Here is a 19705-nt window from a genome sequence, read left to right as displayed (position 1 = left end):
TCAAGACCAGCAATTTTCGCCGCCGCCAACTCCGTAGGGACAAGCAAAGCCCTTTGGGGCGGCTGAATGCCGGGCGCGGGACTAACTTGCAAAGCCCGGGCTCCTCCACGCGCCGTACGTAGCCGGCGTGGGGCCCACGTCACGTGCGCAACGTGCGCGGAGCTGGCGGCTGCGCATTATTGTTCCGCTCAATGTCTTCTACCCGGAGAACCCGCCTCCCCAGCAGATCGTCACTTCCGGCGGCCGCTTTCGCCATTGGTGTCGTCACTTCCTGCCGGTACCGGTGTGCACGGTACGGATCGTGGCCGCCCGCTTTCCGGTTCTCCCCCTCCCCGACTTTCCTCCCTCCCTCCCTTTCCCTCCCGCGGCGGCTGTCGCTCGCCCGTCGCAGACTCCCTGACCCGTCCCTAACCCCTTCCTGACCTGGGCGCCACCGGATTGGCCTTTTCTCCTGTTTCCCGGCCCAGTTCCAGTGTCAGGGCGGGGGCCTTGAGCCAGAGGCGCTGCAGGAAGAGAGAAAAGGTGAGACCACCCTCGGCTGGAGAACCGGATCGCCGCCGCCATGGCAATGAGGCAGACGCCGCTCACCTGCTCAGGCCACACGAGGCCGGTGGTGGATTTGGCTTTCAGCGGCATCACGCCTTATGGGTATTTCTTAATCAGCGCTTGCAAAGGTGAGCTGGGCCGCCGATCCGGGCCTCATTGCGAGGACTGGGCCGAGTGGGGGTGGAGACGGCACTCCCAACGCGGTGGGATTGTGGGGCTCTCGGCCTTTGAGGTTAAGGCCAACGGGGGTCTGATGGAGAAAGGGGTGGTGGTAGGAGTTTCGCAGCTGGCGCCCAAAGGCTTTTCTGACGCCTCTGACAAGGCTTAGTAGTGCCTCCCAACGGAGGCCTCTCATTTTACTTTTATTGCTATTTCTGGAGAAGCTAGACTTTCTTAATGCCCTGGCCAGTTAATACAGTAATGATCTTTCAAGGATTTTGGAGAAAGGAAAACTTAGACCAGGTTTATCTTATTTTACAGATATGTCAGGTCTGCTATCTTATTGGGCATTCCTTTGTTTTATTAGCCCAGTTTTTCAAATGGAAACATTTAGGTTAAGTTTGTCCAACAAACGTAGACGGTTTTCATTCTCATCAGTATTCTTCCCACCCCGTCACACTTGCCTCCCTGAGAATGTCAGGTCCAGCTTCTCAGATAACTTATTTCTAGACGTTCTTTAGTGACTCCAGTGAGTGAGAATAGTTATACATCAACAGTAATTTTCCCTTTTGTTATTGAACAAAATGATTTTATGTTTGACTCTTAGATTGTCAGTAATCTGAACTTCTGAATCACATGTCTCTAATTCTTTTTTAGATGGCAAACCTATGCTGCGCCAAGGTGATACAGGAGACTGGATTGGGACATTTTTGGGTCACAAGGGTGCTGTTTGGGGTGCAACATTGAACAAGGACGCCACTAAAGCAGCTACAGCAGCTGCAGATTTCACAGCGTAAGTGTAGCCAAAATGACCAGCTTTGGAGATCTCTATGATCAGAAATAACCAAAACTTCAGTCTAAGTTCCTCATCAAATTCCAACTCAGTGCCCACCATATAGAACACATGATTTTTCAAATTACCAAAGTTCTTGGTCCTGCTTCTTTATTTTAAGTGATTCTCAAAATTTTCAGACCTAAATGACTTATTCAGTATGTTTGGAATGGGATCCAGAGATTTGCATTATTAACAGGCACTCCAGATAATGAGTGTTGTTGGTGGTGCTTACACATGTATTCCCTCAGTGATAACATACACTTCCATGACTTCCTAGTGCTGATGGACTCAGTCTCACTCTCAGATTTTGTTAAAATGGATTTAGACATATTTAAACTCTGGGTTCCAACTCAGCTACTTGTCAGTTCTTTTCTTTAAAGATTGAAATCTAAATCATTTGAAAATTTTTCATCTATCCAAATTATAGTCATCTTTGTTAATTTTAACTGCTATTCTCACTGATCTTTCCTTTGCTTTAGCAACTACCTTACTTCAGGTCCCTTCTGCTCACCGTTTTCCTTCTATTCATCTTCCATAGTGCTACCAGTTGTCTTCCTAAAAACAAATTTTATCATACCACTTCTCCTTTTTTTTTTTTCCTTTTTTTTTTTAATTTTTTTTTTTTAATAGAGGCATGCTTTTATTTATTTATTTGTTTGTTGGTTTTTTGTTTATACATGCACTGGGTATAGTCAGAAGCACGGGAGGGTGGGAGAATTCACCAGAGCCAGAGCGGGGAGCAGAGCAGGCAGAAGGACCGAAGTACACTGCTGAGGGGAGCAGCGGGCGGCAGGAGAGGTCTGCACGCCATGTGGGACCCTCCTCCGGTGGCCGGGGAGCAGCTGGGGATTGAACCGGCGCTGCAGAGGCCGCGGGCAGCTTCGCAACCCAGCGCTCAACCGCTGCGCCACCGGGGAGGCCCACATACCACTTCTCTATATAAAGATCTTCCTGTCTTTTGCTGTGTTAGTCCTTCATAACCATGGGGCTATAGAATATGCCTCAGGGAGCTTCTAATGTATTCAAATGCATGTATTTCAGAAGTTTTGATTCTGTTAGTCTGGGTGTGGAATCCCCATCATCAGTTTTTTCCTTCCTCGAACTTCTAGGTTATTTTTATGTGAAGCCTTAGAACCACCAGTTTAAAGGTTAAATTTCAGTTGTTGGCACTTTAAAATTTGGCCCCATCATAGTTCATCAAATTTCTATTCTGGCACTGTGTGTCATGTGCCCTGCAGTTTATACTAAATTCTTACTGTTGCCAGAGTATACCCAACTAAGTTTCATTTTTGGCCTTTGCATAAATTACTCAAGTAACTTGATTTGCAATGACCCACTTTTCCCTTCTAATTTGCCCTTCACATCTTTTGTAATCTTTGTATCTCCAGTTCCTAATTGTGCTAATTTTAAACCTTATATTTAATTTAAATTTAAATGTTTAAAAGTAATTTAGACAATGTCAAGAGCTATTGTATGTACATAGATTTTATTGTGTTTGAGAATCTGGATAGCAAAGTGGTTTGATTTCCTTTTAAACAGAATTTCATACTGAGGCAATTGTAAATGTGTTGCTCTTTCGTCTTAAGCAAGTTAAATATCCCAAGATTGTTATGAAAAAGCACATTGACTGGTGGATTCTACACATTTGTTGGTACTCAGACTTGTGTGCCACAGAAGATTATAGTGAATTTAAAAAGTAATTTAAAAATAAGGAGAAGAAGATAGAGTACTCTCATGATACTAGCTAATGAGAGATCTGTAAGGAAAATTTTAAATGTCAGTCCATACTTTTTCCATGCCTTCAATGAATAGATTGCTCCTATGTCTTTATGTATAACCATTGTGTCACTTTAAGTAACCACTTGGTTTTATATAAATTCTTTAATATCAGCAACTTCAGGTCAAATGTGGCTTTAGGTGTCAACACAAGTTGCTTATTTGTCAGAGACTCTTGTTATTTTTGGGAGGTGAAAATAGGAAGTAAAAGTGGTTTTCCAAAGCAGGAGACTTAGGAGATCCCAGAGGGTGAAGGTGTGTGTTCACTCCCTGATTTGTGCTCACACCATTCCCTGTATTAAGATTTCTGGCACTGTTCTAGTACTTACTGATAGATATATGTGTCAGTGCTTCTTGAGGTTAGGGGCCATGTCTAAATTTTTGTATTCCCAGCTAATTCACTGCCTTCCATTTATCAGATAAGTAACTTGAGGAAAATTTCTAAAAAAAAAAAATCAAGGATGGAGGAATTAAAGATGCTCCTGGGATACTTGTTTCTGATTGTCACAATTTTAACTTTTTCCCTTCAGCTTCTCCTTTCCTTAGATCAGTATGAATATTGTCATTGGGAATGAATGGATGAATGATTTGGGAACAATTTTATAAAATAGGTAGAAAATTGGCTTAATACTGTGTGTACAACTCTAGGTTTCAGATATTGGTAAGTGAATTTTAATGTCATTAAAACTAGATAGGTAGTAAGTAATAAACTTATTTAAAATTAAATATATTATGTTACAAAGGTTAGAAGATTTTAGACACAACAAACAGCATTAAAAGAAACAAGTTTTTGAATTGTACTTCTGCAAAGGTAGATTTCGTTAGCTTGAGTTGTGTGTTATCTGGCCCTGACTGTTAATTCCAGGAGCACAGTACTTACTTTCTCATCTGTGCTTGATGGTCTTGCCTATATCTTTAAGAAACCCATGCAGAAGCTTGTTAGGAAGGAGTCCTATCTGTCAAACCTGTGAAAAGTCTCTGTATATTTGACAGAATTGTAAAGTCAGCCCCTAAGAAATAAAAGGCATCTGATAAAATTACTGTTTATGTGCTAATTCTGAAATGGAGACAGAAAGGGTGTTGAAAAAAAAAATATGACAACATAAATATTTTTATGTTTATGTATATGTTCAAATATCTTTAACAGAGTATTGCAGAGAGAAGTCAGGATATTTTATCATGCTGTCAGAGGAAACATTATCTTCGTTTAGGGCACTGACAGAGCATTAATAACCAAAGTTTCATTTTTGAGACAGGTCTGTGGGATAGGTATTTAATGTTGCTTTGTGCTTAGCATTTCAGCCTCAGTGTTTTTTGCAAGTGATATGAGAAGATGGGTGTTGGATATAGATTATATTTGGACCCTGGTTCCATCATCTGATAGCTCTCTCACCTTAGGAACTTTATTTAACATCTCTTTTTGTCAGATTCATTGTCTCTAAAAATGAGAATAGTAATAGTGCTTACCTCATGTGCTGGTTATATTAAATGAGTTAATATGTTTGTAATACTTAGAGCATTGCCTAAAATCTAATAGCTACACTTGTTATATGTGTAATAACTACAAAAGTTTTGATGATAGCTGCAACTCCCACCTATTACCACCAGTAGAAAGAAGACATACATGTTATTTTTGGAACTTCTGTGGCTCATGCCTTGAAATCTTGTTTCCTGTAAGTTTGAGTAGATTTAAATATCAGAAGGAATAATTTTGGTGCTTCCTCCCACCCCATCCAGCCCCCCGGCCTCCTGATTAAGGCTTTCAGGTATTGGTATAGTTGGAAAAGTGTGATTCTCTAGACAGGCCTCAGGCATGTGCTGCTGGCTGTGTGTATTTCCAATTTGTGCATGGCATGCCTCTTAACCTCATTTTTGACATCTGTAAAATGGGCATAAGACTAATGAGGTTATTGGGAACATCATAGACCATCTTCTCTGCTTGTTATTCCTAGAGTTTGGCATAGTGTAAATTACATAGTAGGTTCGCAATAAATGGTAGCAGAAGACTAACCCCTCATCACTTCTGTGTCTGTCTTTGAGATGTGAGTGTGTGTGTTCATCATGTACATTGTTCCCTTTCAGTGACTTCTGTGCAGTTTGCCCTTATGGAACTGGATGTAGCTAAAGCATGGCTCCCTTTGCTGACCTGATTGGTTATATTTGGTATAAATAATTTTTAGGAAAATTTATCTGCCTCATACTTTTGTTTCATTATTGAAAATTAATGATTTTTATGAAAATTCATTAATGTCGTGTCTATTTAGATATGAATGGTTTCCTTGTCTCTTGTGGAGAAAATACAGTCAAAAGAGCAGGTTTATGGGTGAGTTCAGAATGTTGTCTTAAGGTACTTTGGGCAGAGCAATCAAACAATGAGTACCCGGACTTTGAAACGCCATTCTCATCATAACTTTTAATTCATAAGTTTGATGAGCATTGTATCCCATGACCCTGGGAAAGTGCTAGAATTAGAGAAAGTTCCTGTGATTTCTTCAAGAGTGCTTAAGTAGATCTGAAGTTGGGCCCAGGAATCTACAGGTAATGAAAGTATATGATCATGTTTTGTTTCCTGGTAAAGCCAATAGACGATCTAATTTTTCTCTGAAAGAAGGTTTTCAAACTTGATATTATCTTGGCCAACCTGTAAAATGGCTCAATTGTTTCATTGAGGCTTTAAGAACTAAGTTAGCTGTCCCTCTTTGGGGACTTTATGGTAGGTCAGTTCTCAGAATATGAAAGGTTTTGAACAGATAGCATCATTGGATATTATGTGCAAGAAAATGGGCTGAGAATGTAAGAGGTATCAGTAGTTTAGGGAGATGGCAAATACTAAGTAAATTGTGCAGAAAAGAAATGCTGCAGGATCAGCTGATGAAAGGTAGTTGTTATGATGCTTCACTGTCTTGATTTGAGCCTTGCTCCCAACTACTTAGTTAAGATTTCTTGGTACAGATTGAGAAAGACACTAACAAACATTTAGATCATTCCAATTTCTTTTTGAGATTGAAAACCCGGTTTTCAGATGCCTACTCTGTGGGATGGGACTACATCAAAGTTAGTAAAGTGATTAGAGCATCATCTGTTGAGTGTCATGCCTCAATATTAGTTGTGTTTTAAAATAGAATGGAAAAGAGTCCAGTGACAATGGACCTCTGCATGATACTGCTGTGGTCACTACAACTATTTTCTCCTGACCAGTGGGGACATGGCCAAACAGTATTAAGATTTTAAGTCATTTTGGGGAGATTAATGGAGATATTTAAAATTGGAATTTCAAAGAACAGGGCCCAGGGAACCTTTAAGACTCAGCATCATGTGAATGACTGGGAGAGTAATTTCAGGTGTATTTGATATTTTCTTCACTTTGACATACAGCAGTCTGTACTCTTATAATCTTTGTGAAGTCACTGATTTCCCTGTGACTAAGAGTAAACATGTAAACAACAAGTGAAGCAGAATGAAGCACAGTAATCAGCCTGAGCTGAGCCCACAGGAAAGAATGGTTGATGGAGGTGAGACAGAAGATTTTGACTGAGTCACACTTCAATAACTGAGAAAATAGAATGCAGACTTACAAGACTGGTATGAATAGATATAAGAGCCTGAATAAAATATATGGCTTATTTGAGGACTGTTTGATAATCTGGTATGATTAGATTTTATATTATTTTTAAAATGAGGCTGGGAAAGTAGCTTTGGGCCAGAGAGTTGAATTAGAAATGGGAGAAATTGGGGCAGGTTTCCTGCACAAAGAGAAATGAATACTTGAGAATTCAGTAGCCGTCCTACTCATAATTGATGTTATTTCTGTCAGAACATGTTTAGTCAGCCTTCATAGGACCCTGTTGTATCATCAGTATTTCTTCCTTGTTAGGTGGCCATTAGTGTTTCCTTCCCTTCATGCTGTTAATGTTGTATAGGATAGCCTGCCCTTTTCAATTCTGACTCCTTGCTTTTAGAGTATTGGACTTTGTGTAATTAATCATGTCATTTTTGTGTGTGTGTGTTTCAGTAAGCTATTATGTACTTGTGTTTTATCTTTATTCAGCATGTTACTTAACACATTTTTTTCCCTTTTCAGTTAAAGCTCTGCTAGTGCAGGAACTTAGTTGGTTATAGTTTTTTCTCATGACATATTTGGTACATTTATTGTGATACTTGAATAAGTAGAGAATAGATGAACCTGGCTTTTTTCCCTCTGTACTGTTTTATTCACTTTATTCCTAAAAATTCCTAATGTAAGTTACATTAAAATGAAAATCTCTTTGGAGCATAGCTTGTTCAGTCTCAACAGATCTTTTCCCTGTGTGCTAAGTTTTCTTGTTTATTTTTCAGTGACAACTTCTGATCTAAAATGAATTTTTTTCTCCCCCTCCTTCTCATTTTCTTCAGGCTTTTTTGAGAAACTTGTAGTACTTCTTTTTTTTTTTTTTTTTTTTAAAGAGGCATGTATTTTTATTTATGTATTTATTTATTTATTTGTTTGTTTGTTTGTTTATACATGCATTGGGTACAGTCAGAAGCGCGGGAGGGTGAGAGAATTCACCAGAGCCAGAGCGGGGAGCAGAGCAGGCAGAAGGACCGAAGTACACTGCTGAGGGGAGCAGCGGGCGGCAGGAGAGGTCTGCGCGCCATGTGGGACCCTCCTCCGGTGGCCGGGGAGCAGCCGGGGATCGAACCGGCGCCGCAGAGGCCGCGGGCAGCTTCGCAACCCAGCGCTCAACCGCTGCGCCACCGGGGAGGCCCGAAACTTGTAGTACTTCTATGAAGTTTTGTTTAACCTATTTCTGTGACGTGTACATATAATGATGAATAGACCAGCATATGTATAACTTGGGTTGGGCTTGGTCAGGGAAACATGAAATTGAGATTAAAGTAGTGTTCGCATTACTATAATTATGACTAGTACTTTGGTGCAGAAAGTTAATTTGACTAGGATTTCAGAATTTAGGACTCAACTTTGAGATAGAGACAGGGAGACTATTTTCTGATTTGGTTTAAAATTTTGCATAACCTTTATCAGGGTCTTTAATTATCCTGTGATTTTTTTTTTTTTTTTTTTTTTTTAAAGATGATCTTGTTTTCCATGTATATGGGGGTTAGGAATAGAGAAAAAATTGAGAAGATGAAGCTTAAAATTGGTTTAAATATTTCCTGGTCTTGCTAAAAGGATTTTATGATTAGAGGCTAATGCAAAAATAAAGGTAAATTGGTTCATGGATCTGATTTACTTAAATTCTTACATTTTTTTCCCCACTCAAATTAGATTGGTCCTGTGGCTTTTACAGAGAGATTTCATTTACACTCACTTAAATATTTTATCAAATGAATGTAGCAGTGAGGAATATTAGAGATAATAGATATATAATGCATTTGTGTAACATTGCACATATCTATCTTATTTGGTCATCAGTCATCATGATCACCATTATATTTTTCTTTTCCTTTTCACTTTTAGCAAAGTGTGGGATGCTGTCTCGGGAGATGAGTTGATGACTCTGGCTCACAAGCACATTGTCAAGACTGTGGATTTTACACAGGTATCAACAAATGCTATTAGTTTTAGGGAGTTAAATTGCATTATTATAGGATTTGACAATGGTTTTGTATTTGATTGTTTTATATGTTTGGTTGATATTTGGGTATGGTGGGGAATGGTGTGTGTTGGCTTACGTTTGATTTGATTGGATTTATTTTTTCTTGATTAACCCTATGAGACTTTTATGATATCCTCGAACTCTTATCTCAGTCCTCCACAACTAGTAACAAATATCTAAAAAGCCCCAGTACTATTTCCCAGCTACTTTCAGAAGATGGGGGCATAAATTTGAGATCCTCACAGAAGTGCTGCTCAGGAGGGAGGGAAACAGGGGCAGGAGCAAATGAGGGGACTCCTGTGATGGGGGGGTGTGTGGTTTCTTAGAGTTGGGGAGTTTAAGGGCTTGGGTGATGTATGCTCTCTATATCTTCTCAGAGTGATTGTGTGTATTGCATCTCTGTGTGATGTCTGAGCTGTATTTGGATTTTATTTGATGTTGAAGAAGTTTCAAAAAGAGCATTTGAAGTGGTTAACCTAGTAACATTGTACTTGTGTCTGTTTTTAGGATAGTAATTATTTGTTAACCGGTGGACAGGATAAACTCTTACGTATATATGACTTGAACAAACCTGAAGCAGGTGAGTATGATTCATACTTGTGCTTTTTATTTCTTTTACTCTAGTGTTTCAGATTAAAGGAACTCATGTTCAGTATTCAAATTTGGAAAATCGGCATAGCCATAAACAAAAATTACACATAACTCATCGTCTTTTTTTTTGGTAAAGATTTTTTAAAATTTATTTTTGTATAGAACTGGGGTGTATGCCAGAGATGGGGTGTGTGTGTGTGAGAGGATTTGCCAGAGACAGAGTGAGGAGCAGAAAAGGCAAATCTACTGAAATACACTGTTAAGGGGAGCAGTGGGCGAGACAGGAGAGGTCTGCTGCTCCATGTGGGTTAGCTCCTTGGCTGGGGATTAAACCCCGGCCTTCACGGTGGGCCATCACAGTGTTAGCTCTGAGATTTAACTCATAGGCCACCAGGGAGTTGCCCCCATCAACCATTATTAATCATTTTTGATATCTTTAGTTTTTGACTTTCATTCTTACAGTCCTTTTTTTGATGTGGTTATCTTTTTATGTCAGTTTACTTATGCTTTTGTGGTTTTCTTATAATTAAAACTTTCCTGATAAATTTTTATCATGATACAAGTTTTAGAAGATGCATAACAGTGTTATTACCTCTTGGTGTAGTGGAAGATAAGGGGGTAACTGTTCTCACTGTGTACTCATGTTCACATTTTTGAACCATGTAATTCTTTAACTATTCAGAAGAATTTTTGAAGTCTTTAAACATCTGTCCACTTTTTAAAATGACTATGTAATTCTCCATCTTATGGATAAGTGGTTAAGAATTAACCAATCTCTGTAATCACCTGTTTGGGCTATTACCAACTTCTAAAATAGGACACACAGTGTTATGCTAAATAGTCTCATAGTTACAAATATTTCCGCAGTTCTCTAGGAAAATTGTAGAGCTATAACTGTAGGCACAAAAAGGAGTTACATTTGCAAACCCTTGATAGCCATTACCAAGGCTATTGATAGATGACCTCCAGCAAACACTGATAACTGATTTTCTTTGCAATTTAATAGATAAAAAATATTCTGCTGTAGAAAGAAAAGAAAAATACCAGATGGTCTAACTCATAGCAGGGATCTAGAAAACTTAAATAAGGGACCAGGAAAAAGAATAACTATAAGAAAGAAAATATCAAAATCAACAAACAACTATGAATCAGAGACACTCTGTGGGGGGTAGGGAAAGGAGGGCTTGGGGTCAAAATAAAGGGGTTGTAATTGTATGGGGACTATAAAAAATAAAATTTAAATAAAGTGTGAAAAAAATAAATCTTACACAGTTATATAAAAAAAAGATTCTGCTGTATAAAGTAAAGTTTAAAAAATTGTTCATATAATGAATACCATTTTAATGTATTTCTCTTGTGAGCTAGTTGCCTTTTTAAAGCATACACATTTAAAGACTTAGATGGTAAAAAATGTCATTTCCTTTGTAGATTTTCTGGTTGCACAGAAGTTGTAAGACACCTTTTTTTCTTTAATTCATATCTTTACCCTTGTTTTATAGTGTATCAATGCTTTTCTAATCACATGATATATATTGCGAAAGCTATCAACATTTGATAAACTCAATTTTGTTTCACTTATTATATATTAATTGGTATCTTTAATTTATTGTGTATTCATAAATTAGTAAACTATAAGTTTTTAAGAAAGTCAGAGCTACACTGGAAGTTAGATACCTTACTTTTCTAAAAGCATTTTTAAGGTGAGAAAATAACTTTGTGTCAGAACACTTCACAGCATGCCTGTCTGACCCACCAAGATTGTTCATGGCTTAGGTGGACGCTTTTCTTATCCTTTTACCTTTCCCAGAGATGCTTTTTGAAAGCGGTTCGCCCACTGCTCTGACAACAAAAATAATAGCAATTACCTGAACTTTTACTGTATGTCAAATACCATGATGGGCACTTTAGGTGCATATTCTCTTTTGACCCTTAAATAATCCAGCTGTGGGCTATAGCCATTATTGATTGTTATCCCATTTTACAGGTGAAGAAACATAGTTTTCAAAAGGTTAAGTAGCTTGCCCAGAGTCAACATCATGTTGACTTGGCATTATCTCTAGCATTTGCTGTTGCCCACACATTTAAAAAAAACAAACAGGGCCTCCCCTGGTGGTGCAGCTGTTGAGCGCTGGGCTGTGAAGCTGCCTGCAGCCTCTGCAGCGCCAGTTCAATCCCCAGCCACCTGCGAGGGTCCCACATGGCACACAGACCCCTCCTGCCGCACCTGCTGCTCCCCTCAGCAGTGTATTTTGTCGGTCTGCCTGTTCTGTTCCCCGCTCTGGCTCTGGTGAATCCTCTCACCCTCTAGCGCTTCTGACTGTACCCAGTGCTTGTATAAATAAATAAATCTTTACAGATAAATAAATAAACAAAAACAAAAAAAAAAACCCAAAACTTGAAGGAAAGTCTCTATCAGAGACATGTTCCCATTTTTTTGATGCTTTTCTCTCGGTGTGGAAATATTCCTAGGATTTGCTACACCATTTTATTTCCCTCTTCTCCTTCCAGCCTGTAATTTCCTTTTTTTCCTGTAAGTCACCACCAACAGTGATTTGGATGAGGACTCCACAGTGACGGTGCTAGGGAAGCTCAGGATGTCCTGTTCCTGGGACTGTATCTTTATTAAATTATGCCACATTCATTATTATTTCATTTTGATACAGTAATGCCTTTAAAATCAGAACATTAGCCTGAACAAAGTGGGATATTCACTCTCAGCTACATATAGATCATAGTTCTTGGTTTCCTCCTCATGCAGAGCCAGTATAGAAAAAGGAAATCTTTATTTCTTGCCTATTCTAATATTCACTTTTAAAAATCAAGTATTAACAAGTGTGTTCTATAAATTGTTTCATCTTTAGAACCTAGGGAAATCAGTGGTCATACTTCTGGTATTAAAAAGGCTCTATGGTGCAGTGAGGATAAACAAATACTTTCAGCTGATGATAAAACTGTCCGGTGAGTAATTTTTCTTTAATAGTTTAATGCTTGCATTTTAAAAACTTTTTTATAATAATTTTGAATTGTTTCTGAATAAGAATTCAGTGGCACATCACATTTTTCTGGTGCTGTCCAATTACTGTCATAAACTCAGAGCAGAACTGACAAAATTCCAAAATTGCTGACACTTTCATAAGCAGGTATTCTTTTTTTTTTTTTTTTTTGATATTTTTATTTATTTTTTATTTTTTTTAACTTTTTATTCTTTTTTTTTTTTTTATAAATTTTATTGTTATATTCCCCATACAATTGCAGCCCCCCATTCTGACCCCAATCCCTCCCCTCCCGCCCCCGCCCCCCTAAAAGTGTCTCTGGTTCATAGTTTTTTGTTGATTTTGATTTTCACTTTCTTATAGTTATTCATTTTCCTGGTCCCTTATTTAAGTTTTCTAGATTCCTGCTATGAGTGAGACCATTCGGTATTTTTCTTTTTCTTTTTGGCTTATTTCGCTGAGCATGATCCCTTCCAGCGCCATCCATGTTGCAGCAAATTGCATGTGTTTATCTTTTTTGAATGCTGAGTAATATTCCATGGTATATATGTACCACATCTTCTTGATCCAGACATCTATTTTTGGGCATTTGGGTTGTTTCCAAAGCTTAGCTATTGTAAACAGTGCTGAATAAGCAGGTATTCTTAACCCACATCAATGGGCAGGCTGACCAGAGGGGGTCCACGAAACCCTGAAGTTCTGTTCATAAGTTTCTGTGCTGAAACGTGTAGTTTTCTATTGAAAGACAATACCACTATTTAGAGCAGTGTTGAAACTGATTAGACTAGGACCTAAGTGTGTTAATGACATAATTTTGCTAAATTATTTCAGAGCTATATTTAAATTTGACTTCATCAACAAGCTACTAAATATTTTTTATATTGTATGGTATCCCAAAGCTTCTGTATGTCATCTGTAAATTCTCACTGGGGTGTGTCTTGTTTGACTCAATGTGATTATTCTTTCATCAATGAATCTGCAGCTGTACTTAGAATTTAAACCTTTTCTTAACAAGTAAATGCCACCGTATTTTCCTTTTTTCTTTTTGCAGCCTTTGGGATCATGCTACTATGACAGAAGTGAAATCTCTAAATTTTAATATGTCTGTTAGCAGTATGGAATATATTCCTGAGGGAGAGATCTTGGTAATAACTTACGGACGATCAATTGCTTTTCATAGTGCAGTAAGGTATGTTCAGAAGGAATAAATTAATTTTCTTTTCTGGTAACAAATTATAATTTAAGGCACTTAAAAATTGAGAAGCATATGTGAAAGGAATTTAACTGTTTTAGAAGCAAATCTTGATCTGTGCTGTATAATGAGGAGGGAAACACTTCCTTACCCCCTAATAGTGTGTTTTTTAAGAATTTGGTGTACTTTAATTTACAGGAATTAGTCAAATTGTTTTCTAGTTATTTAGGACATTTATTGGTAAAATGTAACGACTTCTAAACTTTTCTTAAATGATCACCAGACGGTGGTGTAACTAATGTAGTCAAAGCTATTACTATGATCAGGTATTAATTTTTACTTGAAAATATTAGTGTAGTACATTTTTCTATTCCTGAGTATATGTAGCTTGATATTTTTTAAACAGACTTAATTTTTGTGACTATAAATATAGCAAAAGCTCTTGCTGAAAATTTGGAAAATGTAAATTGATTCACAGTCCCCCAACCATAGATGCCAGAGTGCTAATGGTAGCTATATTTTCTGCTAGTCTTTTCCTTTTTGTTATATATGTGTGTGTTTGTGTGATTATTTTGAATTTTTATTTTAAAATATACTTAGCAATTACTTAGGTACATTGGATTAGTGTTGCACTAAATTATAGCAATTCCTCACCAAAGTGAGTTTTATGGTATATATTTGAATATCTCCCTACAATAAATTATCAGTTCAAAGAGTAGAACTGTATTTTCAAGTTCTCAGTTTATATGTCTCTTCATTGATTTTCATAAGACTACAAACTTTGTACTCTGACCAGCAGTTCTAACCTTTTGTTTAATGGGCCACTTGCAGAACTAAAATTGACTGAATAACAGAAGAAAAAAAAAAAGACATTAAAAATGAAGAGCAATTAAAAATATGAAGGAGTTCAGACACAGGGAATTGCTAATACTGCCATACGCAGAATGCCTTTGCCTCAAATCCCATTTTGGTGGCAGAGGTGATTGGCCTATTGACTATTCTAACATTTGAGCCAGTGATGACTGACTTTAATTTTCATACTTTGTAGTATGTGTTAGGGTTTAGGAGCTCAAATGCTCTGATTTTTGTAGTGGAGGCATTTCAGGACTTTGAGGGTTGCACTGGAAAAGAGCAAATGTCCAAACTCATTGATATTCAAGTAAAGCTGTGGTTTACGTTGATTTTTATTACGTGGCTAAAGTCTCATATTTGATTATTCTTTTACTGCCTGATAGTAAAAACAGCCATATTTTGCAGTTTTAATTTTATGGCATTTGAAGGTTCTGTTGCAGAAGCTTATAAACTCTCAGCTGTTGATAATAGTGCACAACTAATCTTTTAAATAAAAACCTTTCCTGTTGATAATTCAAATACTACTAAATTAAAACTTTAAAATGAAACTCTCAGTATACTAGCTGTGCTGTTTTAATTAGCCAACATGCTAACTTCCAGGGAGATAAGCACTGCACAAAATGTGGATATTCTTCTGTAGAAACGTCAGTGTTCCTGTCATGAACTCCATTTGGGCATGGTATCTTTCTGAATGTTTTTGCTAATACTGAAAGGTGTTTTTTTTTTTTTTAAATATGTTTATTTTGATTTTTTTTCTTCAGTTTGGACCCAATTAAATCCTTTGAAGCTCCTGCAACCATCAATTCTGCATCACTACATCCTGAGAAAGAATTTCTTGTTGCAGGTGGTGAAGATTTTAAGCTTTATAAGTATGATTATAATAGTGGAGAGGAATTAGGTGAGTTGTTTTTTTTTTTCCTCCCTTTATAGAATGTTAGGTTTTATTAATCAACACCTCATTTGTGCCTGTTACATCTTGAAAGCACATTTTTAGCTAACTAAATTTTGCTGCTTCCAAGTGAAAAATTAGAGGATAGAAATTTCTATAGAACTATATACAAAGGTTATTGAACTCAATTTTACCCTTTCCTTTTAATTGCTTACCTTTTCTTTGCTAAGCTGATGTTCTGTGCAGTAGTGCAGTGCATTTATTTGGGGAAAGGGGAAGCATTCTTCTGTTAAAAGTATTATTAAACAGGAATAAGGAAATTTATTCTTTCTGAAATGTAGTGCAGGTGTGAGCCCCATCTGTCTAGTTCCCCTCCTTTTGCCAGCATAGGAATCCCTAAAACTATAGAAAATATTGTGTGAGGAAAAAAGTCATCTATAGCTTAGTATGGGGATATCTTCAGGTAACTGAGATAGAGGGATAAAAAAGGTTTTTTTATCCTTTACTCTTCTTCCGAGTATGACTTTTGCTTCCAGTTTCATGATAATAGTACTTGATCACGGAAAGGGAAAGATATGTAGGATGAATTTGAAGTTAATACACATCCAAACTTAGTATTTATCTTTTTTTTTTAAAGATATTCATGCATCTTTTTATTTATTCATGCATCTTTTTTTTTAAAAAAAGATATTTATTCATGCATACAAGAACTGGGGTACAGGCCAGATGTGCAGGAGGGTGAGAGAATTCATCAGAGACAGAGCGGGGAACAGAGCAGGCAGATCAACCAAAGTACACTGCTGCAGGGAGCAGCAGGTGAGGCAGGAGAGATCTGCCACGCCATGTGGGTATCTCGCCAGCTGGCCAGGATGGAACCCGTGCGGCAGAGGCTGCGGACAGCTTCACAGTGCTGCACTCAACTGCCTGTGCCACCAGGGGAGGCCTTACACTTAGTATTTATCTTGATGGTTTTGGTATTTCATAGTTAGAGATTTCAGTATTTATTTTTGGCCTTCACAAATGTTTGTTACTTCTTGAACTAGTTTATTTCACTGTAATGTATTTTTTGTCTAGAAGGTACCAATTTTTGTTAGTGTTTTTGTCTGCTTCTCGCTGTCCTGCTTTACCATCCAGTAGTGTAAACTCATTTACCATCCAGTAGTGTAAACTCATTAGAATTTAATACATAAAGAGCCAATGATGATTTTATGTTTTATTTCTTTGGAATAATGGGTGGATTTGGGTGACAAATGGAACTTTGGTGAGTGGAGCATGTGGAATCTATTTTAATTGTTTGTGGTTCCCCTTTATTTCTTGAACATAAGTAACCTTTAAATAAGAGGATCTTTTCTATTATTTAATGCCAGTTTAAAAAGTTTCAGAATTTTATGCTAACTGGGTTGTTCACTTTGAAAACAAGAGAACTAAATTATTTGTCTGATATCTGAGGTCAAATATTGGACCAGCCATTCTTCTGAAATTTCTTTTTACTTTATTCTCTGGTTGAAGAGAGATGAGGAAAGTGGTGCAGAGGGTCTTGAGTTGAACAGGCTTGAAGACAAAACAGGAACATTGGCCTAATAAAGGGCTTTGAAAACTAAAAAGTTGATGCATTAGACAGTAAATGAGAAAAGTTCATAAGCAAGGATGCGACTTAAAGAGAATGACATCATTACTAATATGTTTTTTTTTCTCATTAAACTCCATGGATTTAAATATTTAAGTGTCACTCTTGATTTTTCTGTGTCAGGGTTATGTGTGACAGAATGACTCAAGGACACTGGATAGCCTGGTAGGAAATTAAGAGGCAGACTGTAAAAAGAGCTCCATCTGGTGGCTCTCTGTAATCATAATAAGAATGGGTTACCTAGTAAATAGACATTGGGATTAACTTTAGATCTTTCTCTAGAATTTAGAAGGGTTTTCATTTATCCCCTTCCTTTATCCACATTGGAACATGAAGTCCCGGTTTTTTAGAGGAACAATCTGAAATAATAATGCATGCTAAAATTAGAAAAGAATATTTTTACAGAGAAAAGAGAGACATGCCACTTTGGGGTGAGAAAAACTTATTTTTAATTAGGTATAGTTCTTAGTATTTGCCTTTATGAATTTTGCACCTTCCCAAATTATAGACAGTATTTTCTTGAATGTGTAAATGTTTAACTTTTCTTTTTTTTTAAGTGTTAACTTATTTAAGAGCTCTCCTCTTTTCAGAATCCTACAAAGGACATTTTGGCCCTATACACTGTGTGAGATTTAGCCCTGATGGAGAGCTGTATGCCAGTGGTTCTGAAGATGGAACATTGAGACTGTGGCAAACTGTGGTGGGGAAAACATATGGCCTTTGGAAATGCGTGCTTCCAGGTGAGAGCTATATTCGGAGTTAACACGATAAGCTTCATAATTGTGTGGTACTTTTTATCTTTGATTCATTTAAGTGTTTCTGTTTCTGTAAATTTTAAATTACAAAGTGTGGCTGAAGCAAAGAGCAGCCCATGATTTATGAATTGGCCATTGTGGATTTTTGTTTGTTTAAATTTTATCATTATAAAATCTTTTATTTGAGGATTTGTTTGTTTATGCATACAAGAGCTGGGGTGCAGGCCAGAGGTGCGGGGGATGAGAGGATTCACCAGGGACAGAGTGGGGAACAGAACTGGCAGATTGATTGAAATACACTGCTGAGGGTAGTACCAGGCGAGACAGGAAAGGTCCTCTGCGCCATGTGGGTCACCTTCCTGGCCAGGGATTGAACCGCAGTGGCTGTGGATAGCTCCATAATGCTGACACTTAACCCCTTGTGCCACCAGGGAGGCCCCTCCTTGTAAAATCTTTTTTCCCTAAATTTTCACACTAAATCACTCAGTGGATAGAATGGACCTAATCCAAAATTTGCTAGAGGGCATTACAAAGACTTTACAAGTGAGTGTATTTAATCTCTAACGAGCTTTGTTCATTAATCCCTACTAGTAAGATAGACATGTCTTTAGTAAAAAAAATACTAATTATATTGATCTGAATGTAGTAGCAGTTCGAACTTTGAAGTAATTTTTGAAGAGCTGCTATTTTAGTATCACAATTACTAAAAAAGGGAGAGTTGTTATGTTTCGTAGCTTGTTACATAGAGTACTCATGGCTTCCTTGTCTTGCTTAGTCCTAGAAATGACTTGTAATACTATAATTCATATAATCATTATTGCTTTTCTTTTCATAGAAGAGGATAGTGGTGAGCTGGCAAAGCCAAAGATCAGCTTTCCAGAGACAGCAGAAGAGGAGCTGGGTAAATATCAATTAACTTTTGTAGAGTCCTAGAGAATTTAAAATTGAGGTGTTGTCTGAGTTTTACTTACTCATTGATAATGGAAATTTGTTAAATGTGAACAAACTTAAATAGCAGAAAGTTAAAATGTGTGTATATACTTGCATATATATGTTTGTAAAACATTTAAGTACCTACTACATGGTATAGGCACAGATGTCCTGTGGACACAATTGCTGTGGTTACTTTTGTAAAACCTAGAGTGTAACTTAGAAGACATGCTAAAATAAACTTGTTACAATTCTAATTGTTATTTGACATTTATTAAGCACTTAGTACAGACTAAGTGCTCTTTCCCAAATTTAGAATTAGTAATTGTAATTTGTCCTGTTTGCAATTGGAATAAATTTAAGGGGAGGCGGGGCAGACTTCTAAGAGATATGACTTTAAATCAGTGTTTATTAGATAATATGGTTTCACTGTTTCACTGAAAATTTACCATGGAATAGAGGCCTGCATGAACCTTTCTTCATTGCTTTTTCATGGCATGAGTCTGGTGATAAATGACATTGCATTTGCTCTGCGGTAAAGCTGCTCGCCAGCATGCTTTGAAAGATGTTTTTGTTCCTTCATTACACAGAAATGAAGATTTGCTTTTTTCTTTTATTAAGTTGACTAATAAGATTTTTTTTTTTAATCGTAGAAGAAATTGCTTCAGAGAATTCAGATTCCATCTATAGCTCAACTCCTGAAGTTAAAGCCTGAGCAGCATCAGGCAGTTGCCACAAATAGTGTACAACTTATGGACTAAAGCAAGCAGAGAAAAGCATCAGTCTTCCAGAGTGACTCTCTGCTTAAGGCAAACATGAGCAGTAAATACTGAGGAATGTGAATTAGCTCCAGTGCTGGGACTAACTTGTTGTTACCTGTAAGTTAAAACTCAAGGTACCAGATGAAAGCAGGTGGAGTTATGCTCTTGTACTACAATGGCCTGTTGTCTTTTTAATGAGTAT

The 19705-nt window shown here is 37.4% G+C and overlaps 1 protein-coding gene across 1 annotated transcript; it reads left to right on the top strand.

The window, feature by feature from the left end:
* Window positions 1–562: 562 nt before the first annotated feature.
* Window positions 563–19457, top strand: STRAP (serine/threonine kinase receptor associated protein; the record flags this gene model as incomplete). Its single annotated transcript, XM_084255655.1, has 10 exons — window positions 563–674; window positions 1363–1498; window positions 8775–8856; window positions 9421–9493; window positions 12366–12462; window positions 13549–13686; window positions 15303–15439; window positions 17648–17797; window positions 18648–18713; window positions 19396–19457. 10 exons carry the CDS (start codon window positions 563–565, stop codon window positions 19455–19457), a joined length of 1053 nt encoding a protein of 350 aa, XP_084111781.1.
* Window positions 19458–19705: the final 248 nt, after the last annotated feature.

The sequence above is a fragment of the Talpa europaea genome (genome assembly GCF_964194135.1).
Source record: "Talpa europaea genome assembly, chromosome: 15".
Lineage (NCBI taxonomy): Eukaryota > Metazoa > Chordata > Mammalia > Eulipotyphla > Talpidae > Talpa > Talpa europaea.
The sequence above is the reverse complement of the archived record's forward strand: the minus strand, read 5'-3'. Positions and strand labels throughout refer to the sequence as shown.